Consider the following 24680-nt stretch of genomic DNA (forward strand, 5'->3'; position numbering starts at 1 on the left):
TTCTTACATTCAAATCTATTTATTTCAAACCGAAAGTGACAAAACCCTAGAATGGTATCACAAATTCTCTTTTGCTCCCTACTATTTGCTGGTATCCGTACATGAGTCTATTTAAAAAACTGTTCTTTATTCTTTCTCACACATGCACATGTTTGTGAATGTACATTCCAGCCGATATCTTACATGCTCTCTCTCTCGGCTTGACTTCGCGAACGAAGATTTAAGAAGGGTGCAATAGTCCACGTCTGCTGCAGGCTCGCTGGTGGCTGACAAGACCAATGCGGGACAGGCAGGTCCAGCCACAGTGGCTGCAGGGAAAAGTCTGATTTAGGGTTGGTGCTGTAGCAGTGCGATTCTTCCTCAATCTCCTTTTGTCCTCAAGACCAGCTATGCGTGCGTTCTCAAAAGAAGAGACAGCCTGGTGGATGGTGTGCCTCCATGCTTTGCGATCTGAGGCTAGGTCAGACCACTGGTGATGGTTGATGCGACAGGTGCCAAGGGATTTCTTCAAGGAGTCCTTGTACCTCTTCTTTGGTGCCCCTCTATTTCGATGGCTGGTGGAGAGTTCGCCATACAGGGCAATCTTGGGAAGGCGGTGGTTTTCCATCCTAGAAATATGCCCTGCCCAGCGCAGCTGCGTCTTCAACAGCAGTGCCTCGATGCTGGTAACCTCCGCCCGCTTGAGAACTTCAGTGTTGGTCACAAAGTCACTCCAGTGGATGTTGAGGATGGTGCGAAGGCAGCGCTGATGAAAGCGCTCAAGGAGTCGCAGGTGATGACGGTATAAAACCCACGATTCGGAGCCGTAGATGAGGGTTGTCTAACTGAATCATCTAGCTAACTGAATCATCTAGCACAGCAGTCTCCAGCCTTTTGGGCACCAGGGACCAGTTTTGTGGAAGACGATTTTTCCACAGATGGGTTGTGTATGTGTGTGTTTCAGGATGATACAATAGTGCACTTTATTTATATTATTACATTGTAATATATAATGAATTAATTATACAACTCACCATAATGCAAAATCAGTGGGAGCCCTGAGCTTATTTTCCTGCAACTGGAGTAGGGAATGCTGCCCTAATGATTTCAAACATAGTTCACATAGAGCAAAGAGAAAACACAGTCTCTATACAGAAAGTGCAAATCTCACTACTGTTAGATTATTGAGGAAATCTGACTTGGAAGAGTATAGCCTGACCCACTTTTATCTACTGCTGCAAGCAGAAGCAAACAGGGAGATTAAGTAGCCCCATAGAAACAACAGAGGATGTAGGCTTATCTAGCATCTCCTTCCTTGCTAGCAGCACCCAGATCCAAACCAAGGGCTCAGATTTGGCTGCTAGTGGTGCAGAAGGGTGTGACTATCTTCATTACTACTGATCAGAGCTGAACAGAACCCAGGGCCACTTTCTCACTATAAACAGCTGCCATGTGCACCTGCTCCTCTGTCCCCTCTGGAGCCGAGTCAGAGGTCCTGGACATCATCGGGGGGAAACCAAGGCCAGCAGAAGTGCTGCTTGGAAGGAGAGTCACAGGGGCACTGTAAGTTGAACTGCCCTCGAATAGAGGTTGGGGAATTTAAGCAGTGGGCAACTATGGCTCAGCAGGATACAGAATCTATGTATACCGGAGATGACCTCCAGAATTTCCCTCAAAATAACGAGGAGAATATTGGTATAATATATATCTATATTGGCTTTATTAGAAAAATCAGTCAATCATACAAGAAAATAAATTCATAAATTCATCAGTCACACAGTTCTAGGAAAAATAGAGGTGAAATTGATAGGGGTCACATATACGGGATAACACAGACAAGGGGATACTCTCCTCTGTACCAATTCCATTCTGTCCACATCCTTTTTGAACTGAGGCCTCCAGAACAGCACACAATACTCCAGGTGCAGCCTGACCAATGCAGTGTACAGTGGGACTATATCTTGTGATTGGATGTTATGCCTCTGTTCATACACCCGAAGATTGTGTTAGCCTTTTTTTGTCGCTGCATCACACTGGCTGATCATATTTAACTTACAATCCACCTGTACCCCAAGATCTTGTTCACACACACTGCTACCCAGAAGTGTATCCCCCATCCAGTATGCATGTTGCTCATTTTTGTTACCAAGGTGTAGAACTCAGAACTTAGCCTTGTTAAACTGCATCTTGTTCACTTCCACCCACTTTTCCAGTATGTTCAGATCTCACTGAATTCTATCTCTACCTTTTGGTGTGTTTACTACTACTCCCAATTTGGTGTCATCTGCAAATTTCATGAGTAGCCCCCTCCACACCCTCATCCACATCAATGATAAAAATACTGAAAAATATCAGGCCCAGAACCAAGCCTTGTGGCACCCCACTGGACACTTCCCTCCACTCAGATGAAATGCCATTGACAATCACTCTTTGAATATGATTCTCCAACCAGGTTAGAATGAAAATTATGAGTGGTATAAGGGTACCAGTTGAACTTACATGGCTGACTGGTTGTTTGAATCAACTTCTTCTCAGTCCTAGTGTGACATTCTAACCACTGCACCACTCTGTTTCAACAGGAACTGAGCACTATTGTTAGTATAAATGTGAAGTAATAAATAAATAAGTATCACTTCCTCAACGTGTTGTGATCTACCCTGAGCCTGCTTACAGTGAGCACGGAATAGAAATTTGAATCATAAATAAATAAAATGCTTAATTTATAAAACTGAACCCAAGCATAGAATTCATATTAAAGATGTTCCCTTCCTTACTTCCAGAAATGAAAAAAAATTGGGGAGTATTAGAACATTAGAAAAACAACATATATAGATATGTAAACAGGAGAATTTAGTCACTTCAATCTGTGCGTATCATGTGATGCATAAATAATTTATAGCATATACACAAGTCTGTTGATTTACTTGGGATTTATTAATGCAGAACATCTACTGTCCCCACTGTCAAATGCAACCTTTGCAAACTGATACACCATACAGTACCAAACAAGTGAAAAGAGACAGCTTTCTATAGGATCTAAATACATTACTAGCAGTTACCGAAACCTTAAGGATTATTGACTTGTGCTTTGCAAACAGCTGTTCCCCCAGGCTAGCTACAGAAACTCATTTGAAACCAAAGGGATTTTCCAAATCAGTTTGCAGCATAAAGGGAGATATGCAGCTCCATGGGAAAAAAATCCTACAAATCAAGCCTAATCCCACAGGTATGCCTGAAGTTGCTCTTCGGAATTTTGCTCGCTTTTATGTGAAGCACCACTCAAGCATGCTGTCCGTTCAAAACAATTTTCATTCAACTGCATATCTGTGTTTTTTCCAAATGAATGATCTTGAGGCTCAGAAATTATTTAGTCATAAAAAACTGTTTCACATTGGAAGACTCACTTATTAAAGTAAGGTATAATTTTATTTAAAACTCAACACAATTTCAGCTGTATTTCTATATAGCATTTTCCTTCTCAGATAATCCAATCCAACAGATAAGTAGCACCTGCTCCTCTCACCCCTGCAACCCACACACTCCTCAGCCCAGGCAAGTATGCACTATCTTGTAGGCACCCTTGGAGACTGATAGCACCTGAGCAAGCTATTTATATTAACACAGCTTTCACTAAATGAGACAGCAACTGGATAACTGGAACGCTATGGACAAACATATTAGAAGCTGGCCTGGTATAGTCCACAAAGAATCCCACAAGAATATCTCTTCCATATGAGCCCCAAACAGCTAGATTTTTTTGAAGGGAGGGGTAAAAATAACAGATCTAGCATATGCTATCCAAGTCCCAAATTCAATCCATCCTGGTTAGAGAGATTCAGTTAAGAAGGCTTGGAAAGATCTTTGCCCAAGCCTTGAAAAATTGTTCCTCTCCAAGTATTAGCAGCTGCCTAGAGTGGACTGATGGTTTCATTTGGCAGAAACCTGTTTAATTACTTTCCCTATGGTTCTTTGTCTAACGGTTTCTTATCTAGATGCTTTATTACACTTTGGATTTCAGATTCTGAAGCTTTTCTGAAGAAGGAAGCAATTGTATCCTTTGAAAAACCTTTAATCAAAATTAACATGGATAGGAAATAGGTAAATTAATTCATCACAGGATGACTAAATTATCAAGTCAGACTTGGATTTAAAAAGAGAATGCACCACATTAACTTTTCTGACCTCCTGTAAAGCACAATTACATTTCCTGTTATTTAATTTCTAACCCATCCAATTTGTATTTGGTCAGACTACATCTGAAAAAAGAGATACTCAGTCTGAATATACCTCTATTTCTTCTTAATACAGTTATCAAGCTTTTGCATTTTTCTCCTCAAAAAGGGATTTCCCCACCTTTAACTTTTTTTCTACTTCCATTACATAGAACTGATTGTCTCTAAAAGGTTTCAGATGGGTAGCCATGATGCTGCAGTAGAAATGCAAGATTTGACTCCAGTACCAATTTAAGGATCAACAAGACTTCCAGGGTATAAGCTTTCAGGAGTCAAAGTTCCCTTTGTCAGGAGATCCCTGAGCCCTTGCATCCCAGTCAGAAGGTGGGAGGGGTGTTGCAAAGGAGGAAATCAGGATGCAAAAATACAATGCAAAATATGTCCTTAAGGGAATATCTGAAGAGGAAGAACTGCCACAAAAATTTTCAGTATCAGGGATTCCAGGAGGGGCAGTCTTGACTCAGAGATTATATCCTCTTGGTAATAGTAGGGTCTTTCTGCCAGAAGATGCCAAAGAGAAGGGATTCCCAGAACTACCGAGACAAAAGTGGGAGTGGAAAACACCTTTTTAAAAAAACCCTAAGGAACAAATCAAACTTTAATACCCAATGTCCATATCTCAACAGCAAAAACTAAGATAATAACTGAGGCATTTAAATAACTGCTTCTAGCTTGTTTTTCTGTCAGCTGAGCCATTTACCTGCAGCCGTGCTCTGAGGGTTGCCCACCCACCTCTTAAAGGGAGGGAAATGAAGTGGTGCAGGAAACCAGCAATGAAGAGGGAAGCACTCAAGGAGCTCATCCTCTCCACTTAGAATCAGGGCCCTGGGAACCTGCATACTCACCACCCCCAGATAAGATTTGTGCTAGGGAAGGGAGGCAAAAAAATAAAGTGCAAGAAAAAAAAAACCTGGTTAAAGATAAGTTCTGGTAGGAACAACAGGAGAACCATGTTGCCCAGTTAGGATGAGGAAGCACTTCCCCTTGAGTTTTTTTGTTTTGTTTTGTTTTGTTTAAGCAGAAGAATCTTATTTTGTACCAACAGAACCACTGGAAACATTTTTTTTAAAATAATGTTTCCCTGTCATTGCAGTTGCAAAAGAAAAATCACTCTAGCCTCCATCATGAGGCAGAGAACCAAGGCCACTGTGAGATAATTACCCACTCTCATCCAGGAAGAACACTATTGTGAAAAAGGGGAAGATCATTCTGGTTGCAGCCATCAGTCTCAGAATGTGCAGCCACTGGCAGCTGATTTCCTTTCTTCCTTGCAGACAAAACTCTGCTCTGTAACTGAGGAAAAGCATACTAGTACCAGCCAGCTTACTACAGGTTGCTGAGTATTTGTATCTCATCTTGCAACTCTACCAAAACAGAGTCTAGCTCCAATTAGCTGTAAATGCTTATTAACAACTCACTGTTTTATTCTGATCAAAAACAGTCAAACTAATTATCTTCCATTCCCGATTATGTGTCTTTCAGTTCTGAAGTACTATATACTATCATTACTACCCTTCTGACGTACTATATTCCTCAAAGTACAACAGTGCAGTCTTCAAAGTCATAGGGGACTTGGTAGTGCACTAAATGATAATATTAAAAAACTACAAAACATAGCATAGCTTGCATAAGCTTGCAAGCCTTGCCTCTGGCATTATAAATTGTGCAGTTATTCTTACCAACGAGGTGTGTAATGTCTTCTACAATGGAAAATATTGCATGCAAGTTGGGAGTCACAGCCCATCTCTACCCTCTCTCTCTTGCACACATGAATATCAGGCCTTGTCAAAAGTACATATTACATTTTTAACATGGACACGTAAAACATTTAGCATTAATTAACAGCAATTTTAAAAGAACCATTATGGAGGACTCTAAATAAAGTAGTAGTAAAGAAGTAGAATGAGATAAATCAACAAGTGATATTTCTTTTATTACGCACAATTAAGTATGGATTTTTATGTAGAAGACAAATGGTTATGCATGGAATTCCAAGATAAACATTGATTTTCAGAATTTCTGTGAACAGAAAAACAGAATTGTGGTCCACATCCCAGTCTATTATTCTAGTTGCTATTCTGTTCTTTTTATGCAGATCATGTACACATGAAACAACAAACCACAACTCTGATTGACAACCACCATCTTGCTAGGTAATTCAAATGAAAGCAAGATAAGAAGCCTTATGAGCTGTCACATTGAGAACAAAGTGAAAATTGCTGAAAATGGCTAGAAATAAACAAAGTTGTATATGATTATGACAAGAACAATGTTCCTGTAAATTTTGTTATTCTAGTGTATACTAGTCAGCAACTAGCCTGGCATACCTTCTTAAAACAATAACATGAACCTCTCTGTAGGTAATCTTTATGCCCCAATGATTTTAGTTGCTCAGTACTACATAACTCTGATAAAAACTGTTTTCTTGCCAAGTCAAATACATTAGCTAGACTGTTTTTGTAATTACATTTCTATAATTAGCATAAAGACAGTTGGTGGGGGGGTGGGGGTTGTGTTTAATCTTTGCACTTGGCTACTGTTTGTGGCCTCTTTCAGATAAAGCCTTGCTTCTGCTTTTACTGATAACACATTGTTTGGGACTGCCCTTGAACTGGAAGTACAGTGCTTCTTCAGTAAATTCCCCTTATGACTTCCCACTGTACTCAAAGCAAACTAACGTATTTTGACTCCAAGTGTTCCTAGCTGCACTCTGGGCTAATACAGTTCCCCAATTACTGAAGTTCACCCTGCCAACATGGGTCTTTCTTTCTTCCTTAAAATACCACTAGCAATCAAGCTTCTAGAAAATTCCACTTTGTTTTAAGTATCTTAGCAAAATGCAAATGTCTCCTTTTCGGTGAAGAAACAAACAACCCAGGAATGTGTACAAATGAGCAATGCCACAGATGGAAAGTACTGCTGTTCATTCTCAGTGGAAAATGGAAAGTCGCATGACCACTACTCTTCCTAGTAGAGCTCCCATAATTTACAAGCTCAGCTTTGCTAGTAAAACTGCTGTGCAGCTCTCCTCTGCAATGTCAACAGTGAGTGGAAAAGAGGAAGTGAGGACAGGAACAAGATGAGTGCCTGCTCTATAGGTGGCCAGCATGCTCAGAACTGGGCAGAGAAGGTAAGCTTCCTCACGCAACCCCTTCCCCTTGCCTGTTAGGAGCATCAAGCCATACAAACCATGCCACCAACACTTAACCCACACCAGCCAGCACCAATCATAAATCCCCATATGGTGGTAGATAATGTTCGTTCCAGTGCCTACTCGCCTGGTTTTGCCTAATAACTAAGAAGGCAGCCACTGGCAGCAGGTACAGCATCTTCCCCTAGCCAGAGAAGCAACTCTACTGCCATTGCCTCAACAGCTGTCTCTAAATCAGAAGAGAAGAAATAAAGGCAGAGAGAAGTGAATGGAGCCAAATCAAGGGAAAGAAAGCAATGAATGGGAATGGTGAAAAAATTAACATTATATAATGAAGGCTAGGCAGAATAAATACAAGAATGCAGTAGCCATAGAACTTTAAACTAGGAGAAGGAAGTGTAAGAAAATACCCCTAATACTCAGAACATCGTAGTCACCCGCCTGGTTGCCAGGGTGCCTGGAGACTGAACTCACACACACATTTGCTAGGAGAACGTGGGTTTGGCTGCCAGACTGGAAAGGACTTATAAGTACTAACAGCCACCACGCTACAGCAGCACTCCATGTCTCTGGAGAAGCGCCAGCAAGAAGAACGGATGGTTTCCAGTCGCTACATGCGAACACCATCTCTATCATTGGAGCAGAAGAAAGTGCACCGTTAGGAGCTATCCAGGCCATGCGGTTTTCAGCCTTGACCATAGAATCCACTTTGGGAGGCTAACACCAACTATCTTCCAGCCATGCCAAGACTCCATTTCAGCAAAGCGGGAGGCTCATGTACTCAACAGATGTCACCCATCAATGAGGCCATCAAGCTTACTTAGGCGTGGACCCTGCCGGAACACCTAAACCTTTGTCCAACGGAACTAAGGAAAAAGACTGGTGTCAAGAAGAATACTGAAGAAGAGGAAGACCATCTTGAACCAGAGCCAAGTTCTTTGTATAAACCGGGTGTTACCTAGGTAGTCATTTGGCCATTTATTCTCACCTATTTAGATAAGTTTAATAGTCTTAAGCACACCTCCACCCAGTAATTTCCCCCATTCTTCTCCCCAACAGTCATCCTAGAGCATCCCCACCCTGGCCCATTGTTACCTGGAAGTCCAATCAGGTAACCAGGGCCCAAGCTTGTTCATTGGTCAGTTATGGGTACCCAATTGGGGGCCACCAATTAACTTGCTATTGGCTACTGCAGAAGTCCAGCCCTTATGGTCACTGCAGAGCCTCCCCTTTTTCCGCCCCTGTACCTCCCATTCCCTGAGGGTTTAAGGTAGTCTATTTAACCCCTGACCCAACTCCACTCATGTGTGCATCTAGCAGTACACTATCTCCGCTGTATAGATCCACCCCTGATTCCTGATCAGTTGAGGGTCCTATTTCTCCCGTCCTCTTAGGCCGCCATTGGAGCCTCCCTGGAAGACTACGATAGGTAATTATCACCTTGTTTGTCTATCCATGTGTTGTCTCTGTATCTCTCTCTGTTTTTCCTAGGACTGTATGTATGTTTCCTGAGCACATTGCCTTGTATGTATGCCTATATTTTTCTGGAATAAATTGTAATTGTTTTACTTAATTAGAGTCCTTGATAAATTTAAGCATTAATTTCTGGACGTGGATCCTGTATACACAGATAAAAGATCCTTATTAAGCCAGGTGCCCACCTGACAATTCCCCAGCCTCGTTTTGAGGGCATTTTGGCTTACAGAAGACATAAATTTAATGAATACAAAATAGTAACAACAAATGCAGAAAGGATAAAATTCTTGCAAGAGGAAAGAATGAATGCTCAGAGGCAAGGGATATATACATACATCTTTCCTTTTTATTTTCAGTTTATCAGTGATAAATATCAAATTGGGTATTTTCTTAAAAACAAAGGTAAGTAACATAGCCAGTGGTTTATAGTTTGGCAAGAGTCCACCAGCACTTTGATGCAGCTCTGCTCCGACGCTGACTGCAGGCAGCTGAAATGGATTTCAAAATACTGACTTACCCAAGACTAAAAGAGAAAAATTACCAGCATTGTTCAGCTCAGTGGTATCTAATGTAGTTATCAAATTTTAAACACAGATTATTATACATTAATGATCAACTCTAAGGTTTGTGCTAAATGCAAAGCTCGTTATTATTCAGCTGTTCTGAAGACAGTGGGGGGAAACTAAATGTCTATAGTACTGCCAATAGCTATGATCTTACTACAAATCTTTCTTCAGCAAGCATTACCACCAACTATTTTTTAAACACAGACTTTCTGTAGTGAAGTTCTCAGTTTTAAACATTCTGTAATCATGTTCTTATGACATTCTTAACATAGTTTACTGGGAGGGTACAGAAAATTTCTCACCAGCTCTGAGACAAAAGACATTAGTTTTGTCAAGAAAACAAAAAATAAATGGCTTTTATCTATTTTCTAAGATGCTGAGAAATTGTATACATCATTTTCCTTTTTTTCCTTATTATCCAAAACTAAATTAGGAATGTTCTTAGTGACACAGTTATAAGTGAACATTTGCCTTTCTTTAGAAAAATAAGAACTAAGTCTAAATTACTACTTTTATTTAGCCAGTTCAGGCTCCTATTAGTAATTTATTTGATTGATTGATTTTATTCTATTTTTAGCCCGCCCTTCCCGTAGAACAGGCTCGGGGCAGGTTATATCATAAGAACAGTCAACAGTAAAAACAGTAAAAGACCAATTTAAAATATATAAAATCTAAAATTACAAAGACTAAGATGGCAGATTCTGCCTCACAGATGTGACTTATTGTCCAGGTCCAGCAGGTCTTGTAGCACTGGGATGGAATGAGGGGGGGGGGGAGGCCAGCAACAAGTGACATCCACTGCCTCAACTGAAAGCCTGGCGAAAGAACTCTGTTTTACAGGCCCTGCAGAACTGAAGCAGATCCTGCAGGGCCTGGATCTCCAGGCAGAGCTCATTCCACCAGGTAGGGGCCAGGGCTGAAAAGGCCCTGGCCCTCGTCGAGGCCAGATGGATGCCTCTTCTAATCTTGTAAATAAGTGAGGTTTAATTCTGATGCAGAGGGATCAAGGCACCATCCATCAGTCTGCCTGATCAACAACACTCAATCCCTCCCTCTTGGACTCTACCTACAGCCGTCCATTCTGCAGAATAAGAGAAAAAGAAAAAATGAGCCGCCTTCTGGGCTGGGTCACTGCAGACCATTACAAATTTCAGAATCACATGATAAGTCAGAGAACAAAAACACAGAGATAGATATATGATGTCGGTACATTCTATTGTCTATAAAGGCTCTGGCAGAAAAGGGTCTTTTCACCTGTGATCATTTAACTGAAGAGGTCAAGGGTTGGACATGGACTATCTGTACACCAATATTTACCCCACTACTGAGCCATGCTCCTCCCAACCAGCCACATATTTATTAGTGTATAAAAAATAAAATCTACTTACATTGAACTTAATTATGTCATAAATCAAATACCGAGGGACAACCTGCCCATTCACCTTGTCGATGATCATCTCCTTAAAAGAACAAAGAAATGTTTTCATATTTCAGCACCTTTTGCGGTCAAAACACTATTTTACAATGAGAATTTTTTTCAGTTTTTCAAAGAAGTGGTGGCCTTGATCTAAAACCAGTTGGGCAACTGTGGAAGTCTGTAGAGAGGGGAAGAGACTGAAAGATGAATAAAATGTACTACTGGGCATGCACTATGGATCAGTAAGTATGACTAGTGCATGACCCTTAGAATTTATGAACACTGGATCCTTAGGGTCCCAGGACTCCAATTGTTAGTGGCACCCTTGCAATGAAAGAGGTTTTACTAGCTTAAATCCTGCTAAATAAGTGCAAGAGGCAACTATTAGAACACAGGTTAGCAAACCCAAGCAAAACAAGAATACATTTAATATTTCAATCTAATCAAAGAGAAAATACAAACATAGTTCCAAATTATTCCAAATGAATACTACTGTACATGTCAGATGGATACTTTTCAAGTAGTTATGGACATTTTTCCTGGAGTGGGAATTATACTTTTTCACTCGCACACGCACACACACACAGATAAATAAAATCTAGTGACAGTCAGGCTCATCACTGAAATAACATCTTGGAAAATAGCCTCTTGTAGAGAGTGGCTCCTAGAATTCAGTGTGATGCATAAAATCTTTTCACCCCTGAATAACCTTCACTCACTAGAACAAGGGCCTATACAATTTTTGAAAGCTTTAGCAATTCTTCTGATCTATTTTATAAAATTTTTAATTGTTCTGTATTTTTCATGAGATGTCACATAGGCTAACCCATCACAGAGAGAGACTGAGGAAGCAAAAAGAATCTCTCTGGATGAGAACCTGCAAGGATCATACCAAGGACACTATTAACCAGATGCAAAAGTATAGAAGGGAATTCGACATATCCCTTCACATTCAAGTCAAGGTAAAAGGCTCCTCATTGTTATTTTCACTAGCATGAAATCTATGAGCAAGTCCAACAACAGGAGTATTATTGAGCTCTGGGGTAATATTTGAGAACAACAAAAATGCATCTTTGTGAGGTTGTTAGATCACTGTTGAGTTACTATGGAAACCAAAAATGGGGAGATTTTCCATTGGATATTTTGCTGAACTTTGCTGTGTAGAGTCCTGAATGGCTGAAACAATATTCACAACCATTAATTAATACTTATATTTGCAAAGTAAAAGGGGCATTCTCTAATAAGTCTAATAAATGTGAATTCTGAAATGATTTTAATATGAATATTTGTTTTGTATTTATTATATTTGAAATCCCTCTTCAGGCTAGAAAAAGTCAGGAATAACTAGAAAAAGAAAACGATCCTCAGAATAAGGTTGCCACTGAATTTTCTGCACTATCTTTGCAGTGCCTATTATGATCTTTGATTGCTTTTCACATGGATGTTAAACATTTTTTCTTGTAACTCCTCTACTCTTAGGTTTGCAGGTTATTCTGAAAAGGCAAAAAACCCCACGTGCTACACAAGCAACCTAGGGAAAGGTGAACCATCAGCTCCATGAGAAGAAAACCATCTGCTGGAGTGACAGCTACATCAATAGATTGGATGAGAAACCCACATAGCCATCACCTTAAATGTGACTGTAAGCAATGAACTGCAAGCAATGAATTTTAATAAGGATTTAAGAAGGCAAGCAGTGACTCTTAAGCACCAATCTGATCTGTGATACTTAAGATGAGACATCAGCTAATGGTCTTAAACATTTCTTAGAACAGCTTAAAAATCCCAGCAAATTATATCTTTATATCTAATTCCTGACTGAAGATCAAAAAAATCTAACCAATGGATTAATGTACACATTTTTCATTTTTTTGTGTGTGTGTTTGTATATTTATGTGTGCACCTGGAAGTCATGTCAACCTCTGGTGACTGATCCCAACTGGGGCTCTGGAGGATATTCAGAGAGGTGGCTATATAGAGCCTGCCCCTGCCTCATGACTGGGTATTTCAGGCATGACAGTCACTGGGGCAGGAGAGGATGTCACGATTGGCAACTGATGTAGTTCTTCCTGACCCCATAAGAATGATTCTAATTAAATGAATACGCATTCCCCTGAATCATTAATTGCACATTCTGATACTCCTTAAATAAAATGCCAACACAGAGTACACACACAGTTTCTTACCCCATCCAACAGAGTGTTCTCTAAATGTACACGCAGATCTTTACGAAATGGAAACTCCAGATTGGATACATGAAATACTGAGTTATCTCTGTCAATCATATATACTTCATCTTTGCCATCAATCAACATCATGTATCTGTAAAAGAAAAATTAAAGACCAATGACACCAGGATCTCTCCAAAGTCAGCAGTTTTTATTTGATTAGAAAGGCTATGTAAAAATTAATACAAGTGTTAAATGAGTTTATAGACTGGCTACTGACTAGTGCTAAGGAGCAATAACCAACAGGATTTATGGTTCTTGAATAGCAGTCCACCATGTAACATGGCAAGCCTCTTTCAAAATTGAACTGAAACAGTATTTTAAAAGCCATCTGTGGTAATGTTACAGGAGCTTATTTTGCTCTAAATAGCAAACATTCCAGTTAGCAGACATAGCTACATTACTGTAGGTCTCCTGATATTGGACAGTGTTTTAAACTTCCTCTTATATACAAGTGTTTTGCTTACAGATGTTGGAGTTTGCAAAGCTGCACTAGGACAGATGTTCAACAGGAGTTCTGACCAGTGCAATCTCAGTACCTTCAAATTTTCAAACTGGTAAACAGAAAGCTAGCCAAACAGCATTTTCTTCTTGGAAGAAAACATCCACAATGATCACATTTAAACTTAAACATGGCACCTACTACCTGGAGTATTTCCTCAGTTACTGAGGAAGACACTGATATTGCAAACTGGTGAACTTCAAAGCTCATTTGGTAAGGAATCCTCACCAGCTTGATCACCATTCCAGGTAACCTGATAGCCTTATCTTACTATCCTCCTTCCTTGTAAAAGGCAAGGAAAGAGACAACAGAAATCCTTTCACAGTTTGTAAACCCACATACTTCTCCCTCTTTTACATACACATTTTAACCTGGCCCTCAGAATTTCAGGGTGTCATATACAATTATCTTCTTAACAGTTCCATCATCACACCAGCCCTGACCAAGTTTAACACTACGGCCCAGCAGTGCTTAAATGTCAGCAACCTGGGAACCTCCATGTTGACTTACAATTTTCTGCAGGCCCCTGTACCATTCCTAATGTCCATCATGCACCAGAAAGGCCCCATTCTAAGTGTGTGGAAAGCCACATGTGCCCTATAGAAGTCTCTGTACTCTGGTGTCTTCCAACAATCCAGTGAGATTGTTCAATCCACTTCAGATAGACTTTAAAAGCAAGTTTTTTAAAAGGATTTTTGTTGTCATCTGTACATGGAATAGAAGTTGGTCTGAAAGGGTAGTTGATTCTATAGAGCCACAACTCAAAAGGCCATTAATCCAAGTTCTAATCATTCTTTTGCTCATTTTGCTAAAATGCAGCTCTGCACCAGAAAGATTAAGACATTTCTTTATTGTAACTACTTATACTTTCTATTTCTATTATTAAACCCTCTGCACTGGAAAACAGAATGAAAATCAGTTATGCCTATTTTATACCCAAAGTAACTAAATGACTGTACTTCTTTGATGCCAATCAGTCATTCAAAACTCTGAGGGATGAGTTCCTAGGCACCTAATCAGTGAATGTTGTGGCTTGTGCTCTGAGGTGATCTGGAACTAGAGCAGCTACACAAATTGGCAGTTCTATGGCACTCTGAAAAAGAGAGGGAAGCCAATTCTGTCCCCTTCATCTGAGAAAGCATCTCTCTGCTTCTACTTCTAGAAAACTTAGAGGAACTCCACTTTTGTATAATGGACATGAGTGGTTTGTCCCTGATCTTTATAAAGGATTCATCCCTGGATCCCAGTTAAAAAAATTATGCTTCGATCACCTGCTTCCATAATTTATTTATATCAAATATCAAATTGTAATTACACTGTGTCCACTCAGTGTCTCTCCCTCTCAGTGGAGGTGGGGGGTAGCCACAAAAGTGTTCCCAAGTAGAATGTTTTACTGTTCCCCTTAGGAGTGAATTAACTTAAATGGGAAAAGAAGGCAGGGGTGGAATTCTAGCAGGAGCTAGCTCCTTTGCATATTGGGCCACACATCCCTGATGTAGCCAATCCTCCAAGAGCTGACAAGGCTCTTTTTCGTAAGCTCTTGGAGGATTGGCTACATCAGAAGCGTGTGGCCTAATATGCAAAGCAGCTCCTGCTAGAATTCCACCCCTGGAAGAAGGTATAAGTATGGATACACTGGTATGGGGCTAAATCAGTTCATGGTCTCTTGCGAACATATTGAGGAGTCAGGTTTACTGGCCCCCTCAGCTCACCTGAAGCCTATTTTCTGAGTCCAACAGACTATTAAAGAAAGCCGCTGAGCCCATTCTATCTACATACTGCCAGGCTCTGTTACATTTGTTGAATAATCTACACTAGTACAATGTCATAGCGGCAGAGGAAAACTCAGAGAACTGTGTGTTGCCACACATACATACATAAATACACAGATTTAAACATTCCTGAATGCTATCATTTTTCTGAGGACTCAAGTTTGAAAAGATAAGCAGAACCTGTGCCATTTATCCTGAAGCCAGATGCCCATGTGGGTCAGATGCCCACAAAATACAAGATCCCATTTGGTAATTAAGTCCCCTGACAAAAACAGAACCATGGCACTCTCAATTATCTCCACACACTACAATATTTGGGCAATGAGAACTTCATTTATGATGATATTGGATTTAGTTTACATTTACAACTATAAAACAAGCTATCATAAACTACATTTCTGGAAAGGGCTATAAAACCATCTGTTTCATTCCCAGGAACTTCCTATCAGAACCATAATCTTTACTGGCAAAGAAAGGAGTAATCCACCATTAACATGGGTATTTTCCTCTGCAATGGAAAATGCTTCTCTCATTGTCATTCCAGTTACTAGCACCTAACAGCTGATCTCTAGTCACAGAATGCAAGTCTGCAGGATTCACAGAAGAATTGACTGAATAAAGGCTTCCAGCTATAACCCAGTCAGCCTCATACTTCATTTGACAGAACTGCACAGAAATGTATGCCACTGCAACAAACTTGAAACCATAAAACTAGAGAGAGAACACAGCAACATCACCCTATGTAAGCCAGAACACAGCCTATACATTAATGGCAGTTTCCCATAATACAGAACTGTGCAACTTTGCCTGTCCAGGTTAGAGGTGGCCTGAATTTGGGAAAGTAAATATTTGCATTTATTATACAAACGTCTCTGAAGAACAGAAATATCTATAAAGAAAAATGTTTCTTGGTACATCAAAGCAGATTAGTCAATTTGCTCATGTATATTTTGGTTACTTTGTGTACAATTGTCAGGAAATTAGTAACCATCAGTTACTAATTAGAAATTAGTAAAATACCGCATGGAACAAGCTCACACAGCAGAGCAAAACTTTCCTCTAGAATTTTTACATACAATTTAGAATAAAAATGTGGGCAGTAAACAGAGAAGGCAGAGGGGAAAAATCAGGGATATAAACTTCTGAACTAAAACTACTTATAGGACACTCATCACCACATAAGCAGCTTCTTTTATAGAAACTGATTCTCCTTCTGAAATAACAACCCTTTAACAAAAAGCACAATCCCTTATTCAAATGCTCTTGGTGAAAAAGTCTTATTTGAACCAAAAATTTAGCACATCTGGAATCAATTAAAGCTAAGATAAAGATGACTATTTCAGTGGCCAGAAAATGTGAATTATCTGCCATTGTTCCCTCTGTGCCAGTGAATCCATATCTAGCTTGTAGCTTTTGAAACCATTTTAGAAATTTAAAGAGTTTTACTTGAATTGACATTCTTTTATTTCTTATATAGCTAAAGTGGCATAAACTATAGTGTAAAATAGTTAAACCATTCAGCATTTTGGATCCTGAATGAACCATCAGGATCTCCCAGTTCTTTATTCCCCTTACATAGCCATCCCAAAAGCTGTTTCTGAGGGTTGGGGGACCTTCTGGAACAGAATATACCATGAGGAAAGCAGTTTGAAAACAAATCAATGCAAATCACTCCCTGAATGTCAACTTTTCCTCAGTGAGAACTCAAGCCAGATCCACCCCACTGCATCCCATTCTGGTTCTGAGAGCCCCCAGATCCTAAGAAGCAATTTTTCAGACAGGAAGCTGCACAGGCAAAAGGAGACATCTAATCCATCAATTTGTTAAAGTCAAGGTTCACAGGATCCAATTCATTCTGTTTAGCAAAGAGAGCCAAAATACAAATATATCAAAAAGTTTATGTTACTGACTTGGAACTTAGCTTCATTTTCCACCACCAGAGGGCACTTCTGCCACCAGAAGAGCAATTTCCAATTCCTGGCTCTCAAATAAGACTTCCAATTCACACCCACCCACATGTCACTGTTTCATCAACTCTGTCTCCTGCAGCAGGATTCAAAGGACCATGGCAGGCTGCAGGATAGAAGGCTGGAAAATTCATTGAGTGCTGCTGCTTTTGCATAGCACAGAATCCAGGCTTTGTTGGTACATGTACATCTCTTAACATATTCCTTCTAACAGTCACTCTTCCAGTCACTTAGTTCATGAAGGCACACTGAAATTCTACCCATTTGATTACTTCAGTCAATAAAAAAGGCTTGTGCAGAACATGAACATATACATCCGTCTTGTATGCCTAATCATTGATCCATTGTCTACTCTATCTCTAAGATACACTATTATCTGAGATGCTTTTAACTGGAGATGTCAGAAAGTAAACTTTGGATCTCACACATACAGACCATGAGTTCTACCGCTGAACTATGGGATGGAGTTCTACATGAAATTCTTCCACATTAATAGCAGAAGCAGACAAATCTTAGATAGCCTTTATCTTCCTGGTTTTGGACTAGCATTCCCTCCAGTTTCATTTGCAGAAAATGATCTGGGGCAATCTAGAGAAAAACATGCTCAGCACTGAAGGACTATCATATTTGTATTTCCAGCACAAACTTTCTAAGCAGACTCACTCTGGATGGCTTAGCCATGCCTGTCCTAAACACTTGGAGACGCTGCAGTTGAAACTGACATTATTTCCCTTTTACACCTAAAGGAAGAACAAACATTGTTAGCAGGGTAGCCAGTTAACTACAGGGGGAGGATTACTGAAATTCACAAGTCACCTACTCACATCCTACCAATTTAAATTTGTTCCACTGGGTCACACTTTTACTCTATTCTCCAACAGGAAATGTTCAGATAAATTGTATAATACTGTGAGCCAGGTTTAAGAATACATATTTACAGCAATTAGGAAAGTACTTGAGAAGGTGATGTCCTCTTCAAACTGTACAAAGAAATCCTGCATAAATACAACAAAGCAAAAGAATGGAATATGTTCCCATGAGGACCATTTTTTTATCCTCACAAGAATCTTCATCCCCTTTGCTCTTATATTTGAGACAGGTGGTGTGGTTGAAAGGAAACACTTCTGGACACATCCCTCACACCCAGGTTATCTGAGTACCAGACAAAACTCTACAAACAACAGCTATAGCCATTTCTGGCAAAGAACAGAAAGGAAGTAACTGCTGATTCTCTGTTTTTTTTACCTGATGTGCTGTTCTGCTTTGGAGTCTTTGTCTCTGTAAAAGTGCAGACTGTATGCAACACAAACTAAAACTAACTTCTATCATCAAAATTCTGTATTGTTTCTATTTCTCTCTAGACAGTCATTTGCTGGAACAGTAGCTATAACTCATTTCCAGTTGTTGTTTTTTTAAAAAATACATATTTCTACATCAACTTCTGTTTATAATAAAGGAACATGTGGAGGGGCCTCCTCTGTAGCATTTCCCAAATCAGATCTAATGGTTTAATAGCCTGCCTATGAAACACCACTTCTTCAACAGATCTTTTGCTTTGGAAACAAATGTTTATGTATGCACTGGAAAGATAGAAATGTTGCTGAACTATCAGGAAGCTGAGATAGGTCCTCCTGAGAGCAAAATGTCACACACATGTTTTGTACTGCCTCTGAAGTTACCAGTATTTAGCTAACACAATGCAATTTTTTTGTAATATACAGTGTAATGCAAACTGCTGTAGAGACTCGTATTGATTCTTCCCCCAAAACAGCTCTATACAAGAGCTGCAATAATATCTTGATAAGAACATGCCAACGTAACACAATTTGCAGGAGGCCCCCAGGAGAAAATAAAATTATCACCACTGATCTACCGTCATCATCATGAGTAGACAAAGCAACAAAACATCTTGGGATACCACAAAAATTAACAAATACATTGTGACACAACAAATTCATTAGTATTTAAGGTGCCATAAGTCTCTTATTTTGGATGGAGCAGATTACCTTTCTGGAAATGAAATTAAATACTTCAAGTTCCAGTTCCCTTTTGGGTTGTGGGAGAGGAAATGTTTGCTTTATTGTTTTCAAAGCACTTGGCATATGCAGTGCTTTAGTATTTTATTTTGGGAAACCTCAAATATTGTCAGGTTTTCACTACAGCAATCTGTAAAGTCCTATCATCAGTTTTGTTGGATGGCAAAGGTCAGCAAATTCCTCCATCTGGAAGGATATATATCTTCAGGGAGTAATTGTAGCATGTTCTGTATGCATTGGTAATCCTGTAGTTTTTATGCTGGACCTCAGCCCAATTGGTTGGTGCCCAGGATTTCCAAATTTTTGGAAGGGGTATTTGGATTTGTTGTTTCATATTTACTTTTTGGTACAAATGAAAAAAAATCATACCATTAGTGGCAAAATTTCTATCTATTGCAGGTAGAGTGCAATTTAAAGAGTTAATGTAAAACAGTATTTTGTTTATGCTTTCAGACCTATGATATTTGATATATTTGATCTATCATTGAACTGGAACTGAAATAAACTGAAATTTGTGTTTAATTAGCAACAGGAAAATAATTCAAGCAGGAACAGTAGTCTTGATTCTTACAAATTTACATAATATTTTCCTGGATCCTAACTTCCTTTTTCACTTGTAGAAGAGAGGGTGATATTTGATGACTGCCCTTCTCATGGCACAACCCACCATTACAATAGATGAATAATACCCAGGAAAATACTGAAGCAGTGCTTATATAAACAATGCAGCATAATAACTACAACATAAATATGTTTCTATTTTTATTCTGGGTATTTAAAGTAAAATAAATTTCAAACCTTCATTTGATACAAATAATCCCCCATTACTACCTATGCTATTTATGCTATGCTTCAGTGAGCTTTGTCATTGCTATCTTAACAAAAACAATTATACTTAGAAGGGAACAGAATATCTCATATACTTGTCAGGTCAACAATATATTGTGTTTGGATTATAAAACCCAATGTATATAGCAGCCACATCAAGCTAAAAACTTTTGGAAGTAGAATAATTGCACACACAATGAAGTTTCTGAAGAAACAAGCCTTCTTACTGCAGTCCCAACAGTCTGCTGTGGAAGTGACCTTCAGCATAACTGAAAGCTGCAGGCAGAGGAAAAACTGGACCTCTGACCTACCTTTCTCTGTTTTTAACATACATAATGAGTTTTTTTGCTTCTGATGTCAAAGATTACCAGTTTTAAACTTTGCACTGCATTATACAGCATGCTGTAAATTGGTTAAAAGTGTTTTTTTTGTTTTTTTAAAGTTTTATTAATTTCAAGGAATTAAGGATAGGGAATAGGAAAGGATAGGAGTACATATTTGTCTTATTCTGCATAAGAAATACTTTCAAAGAATATAAGTCTACATCTGCAATACTTTCTTAAAATACATAAATTGTCACATATTATTGTCACTAAACTATGCATCATCAACATTTTGATATTTTATGTTATAAATCTTTTTGTTAAAGTGTCTATTAAATTTGACGATTCCAATAAAGGCAATCTTGTGATACAAAGTACAGGGGGGAAAAGTGATATGAGTTCACACCAGATAATCTTAAGAGTCTTGAGTGTCTAGCCAGGCATAAAATTTCATCCAATATTTTCTTGCTTCTTCCTTAAATTTCCCAGCCAACAGCTGGGACAAAAAATCCAGCTCTGCTATTTCCAGGATTTTCCCCACTAAATCCATTCTCGTGGGAATTTCCTGGGATTTCCATTTTTGCGCCAAGAGAATCCTGGCTGCTGTATTGAAATGTGCCAACAAATGTCTCATTTCTTTGGAATAGTCTCAGGAAATATATTAAATAAAAACAATTCTGGTTCAAATTGAATCTGTGTCTTCATAATTTTCTGTAATGGTTCATGAACCATTATCCAGTAGTTCTTCACTGCCTCACATGTCCACTACATGTGATAAAAGGAACCAACCTGTTTAGTATACTTCCAACATTTGTTAGACATATTGGTATAGATCTTACACAATTTCTGTGGAGTCAAGTACCACCTATAAAACATCTTATACAAGTTTTCTTTGAAAGTTACTGACCTAGTTAATTTAACATTGAACTTCCACAATCTCTCCCATTCTTCTAATGTAATGTTGTGACCAAAGTTTTTTGGCCATTGGACCATACAATCTTTTACAACTTTGTCTTGCATCTTCATCTGTAGTAGATATGCATATAATTTAGAAATTAGCTTTTCTTGAGGGCCTAGAAGTATTTTGTCAAATGGATATTGTTCTATGTTGAAACCTGTCATCTTATCTTTGACATACCTAGATTCAACTTGCATTCTCAACCACCAGTTCATTTTAATGTTCATATTTTCTAACTCTTCTCTAGTTTTCAACTGGTTATCTTTTCCCAACAAGTCATCGTATCTATAGCTTGATTTGGTTTTAGAAGATTTGGATGAGTAAATGCTTCCACTGGGGAGACCCATCTTGGAATTCTTTGATAAATTCTCATTTTTAACCATGACCACGTATGATACAAAGATTTCCGAAACCAATGGTTCTTAAAATAAGAATGTCCTTCAAGTCTTTGATACCATAGGTAAGCATGCCACCCCATAGTAAGACCATGTCCTTCTATCAACAGTTGTCTCTTGTCATTCAGTAATATCCAGTCTTATACCCACAAAAGCACAGAAGCTTTATAATACAATTGTCAGTCTAGAAGGCCGAAACCTGCTCTTAATTTGGAGTCTTGCAGTATCTTCAGTTTGATTCTAGGTTTTTTGCCTTGCCAAACATATTTGGAGACCAGCTTATTCAATTCCTGAAAAAACACACTATTTAGAAATACTGGAATAGTTTGGTACAAAAATAAGGATATTCATCTTTATTAAGGCTATTCTTCCCATTAAGGATAAATTCAAGTCATGCCATTTTTTCAAATCTTTTTTAATTTCTTTGAGTAGTTTATCATAATTGTCTGTTTTTAGATTGCTACACTTATGTAGCAATCTAAAAATGGGATGCCATTATGTCTCCAAGTTCTCTTATTGCTATCGGTTCATTTAAAAAATGTTGCTGTTCTTTTGTAAATTTGTTAAGATTATTTTGGTTAATGTAATCTTCTACATCTGTTTTGTGGACCTGCTTATCTTCATATAATTTTTTATAGAACTGTTCCATGATTTCACATATCTCTTGTTTTTGTGCTTTCTCTTTATTATTCTCATCTTTCAGGACCAAAATTATTCTTTTGGCCTTTTCTCATCCTATAGACCAACACCTTCCAGGTTTGTTGGCATGCTCAAAAATTTTTTGTCTAGCATACCTCAATTTTATCTCTGTCTCTTCCATGTGTAACAAGTTCAATTGATGTATTTTTTTCACCTTATTTTGGAATTCCTGTCTTGTTGGGGGTTTTTTATTGTTCTCAGCTTCTCCAGCTTGTAACATTAATTTCTGAAAATTTTCAGTTCTTTCTTTTTCTTGACACCATATCTTATTGCAAGGCCCCTGAAATAAGCTTTAGCAGTATCCCAAACTATTTGCATCTTTACACCTTGCGTTATGTTCTGTTTGAAGGAGGATTCCATTTCAACCTTAGATTCTTTAAGAAAGCCTTTATCTTTCAGAATTGAGGTATTTAACCTCCATAATCTTCTCATTGGTGTACCTTTAAACTTTATCATTACAGGACTATGGTCTGAGATAACTCTTGTTTGAATTTCTGTCTCCACTAGATCTTTGACCAGATTTGTAGAAAGCCAACACATATAAACTCTTGACCACGTTTGGTGGCTAGGGGAATAGTAGGTGAAATCTTTGGAATTTGGGTATCTTGTTCTCCATACATCAACCAAGTCCAATTCTTTTGCTAGTTTCCAAAAACTTATTGGCAATTGGAGACTTTTGCTTTTAGTCTTTTGATGCATTTTTTTATCCATTTGTTTATCAGAAACTGCATTAAAATCTCCTGTTAAACAATATTCTACATTCTTCCGGCTTTGGCGACGCACTATTAGGAGAGGCTCGGACCGCCGCATCCAGAGCTGCTTCTAAATCGGACTGACTGAGGGCTCCCCCACGAAGGGTGACTCGACTCTGGGATCCAGGAAGGATCCCCGAAAGCAGGGAGCTCGAGCGGTTGAACGGGGGTGACAGCGGAAGTGGCTGCCCCCCGATCCCGCTCGCTTCTAGCCTCGCTGTACCAGTCGCCATTTTTAAATGGCATGAGGGTCGACTGCTGGCTTTTTCCTTTTTCTTTCTGGATCTAAACGACTCTGCAATATCAAGACAAGCTGCATCTTTACTATTATCATTGTAAGTGTTCTTTCTTCTTATTGCTGACTTTTAAGGCATTATTCTTGACAAGCAGGGAAATGGAGAACCAGGGCTGAAGCTGAATTCAAGTGGAGGCAAAAGATTGAGAAGGGAGGGGAACTCTCTCTCCTTCTCCTTCAAGGCTTCTAAAAGTTTCTGCCTATCTTGGTGATATCTATAATATCTGCATGAGGAGAACCACAGCAGTCTTTAATTGTAGAAGAGACCTGATGGCTGAATTTAATTGACTTGTTTTAAACTCAATTCTGGGGGGAAAGTTTTGACTTTGGAAAAGTTGTTTGTAAGCGTATATGAATGTGAAGGACAGCTGGCTTAAAAGCAATTTGAAGCTTAAACTGAAGTGCTCTGAATGAATTTATATGAGTTCCAACTTGACCTTTAAATGCTAGTGGGCATTATATATTGACCCATAAGACATAACAGGATCTTTGGTTGGAAGAAGAATATCTGTGCCAATTTCTAAAGTGGATTATAATTCCTTGACGTTGGATATTATGGATATAACCCTTTAATTTTGCTTTTACCTTTTTTTTCTCTTTCTACTTATGGTTGGAATATTTTTGATATGGTTTGAATATTTTTGGCTTTGGATTCATTTTTTTCACCCTTCCTCTCTTTGTTTATCAAATTTGGAGAGTGCCTGGTTTTATTTTTCTCTTGAATTATTTGTTTAATCTTTAATTTTTGATCTCATTCTTGGATTATAAATAGGGCATTCAGCCCTGAATTACAAATTCATACCTTGAAGTAGTTGGAAGATCCCGTAGTGACTTGGATTTTAATTGAACCATCATTAGCAGAGGACTTGTTATAGTGAATTGTTTTTTGTTGTAGTGAATTGAATTGTTTTGCCTACGTACTATTAAGCGTGTTTTGCTAAAAAGTCTTTGCTTATTATTCATATAGACTTGGTGGCTATGAGTGCATTTATTCTAATAAGAATGGAAAATAAAGCTGCAATTGGTTTTAAAGAAACAGTTAAAAAAAGAGAATCGAGAAGGAAAACCACCTATACCTTCACCCAGTGCTCCATCTGGGCTAGA

General features: G+C 38.7%; 1 protein-coding gene across 3 annotated transcripts in view; it reads right to left on the reverse strand.

The window, feature by feature from the left end:
• Nucleotides 1-24680, reverse strand: part of RNGTT (RNA guanylyltransferase and 5'-phosphatase) — a 232083-nt gene that overhangs the window by 120741 nt on the left and 86662 nt on the right. For 2 of the 3 annotated variants that reach the window (XR_009555318.1, XM_060236951.1), the window contains exons 9-10: nt 13008-13143; nt 10793-10864 (exon numbers count right to left, since the gene is read on the reverse strand). Coding sequence is in view for 2 of the 3 variants with exons in the window: in XM_060236951.1 (XP_060092934.1) it covers nt 10793-10864; nt 13008-13143 (208 nt within the window). In the remaining variant the exon portion in view is untranslated. The remainder of the gene's footprint in view (nt 1-10792; nt 10865-13007; nt 13144-24680) is intronic. The other variant, XM_060236959.1, reaches the window with a different exon arrangement.

Source organism: Heteronotia binoei, chromosome 1 (assembly GCF_032191835.1).
Source record: "Heteronotia binoei isolate CCM8104 ecotype False Entrance Well chromosome 1, APGP_CSIRO_Hbin_v1, whole genome shotgun sequence".
In the NCBI taxonomy this organism is placed as follows: domain Eukaryota; kingdom Metazoa; phylum Chordata; class Lepidosauria; order Squamata; family Gekkonidae; genus Heteronotia; species Heteronotia binoei.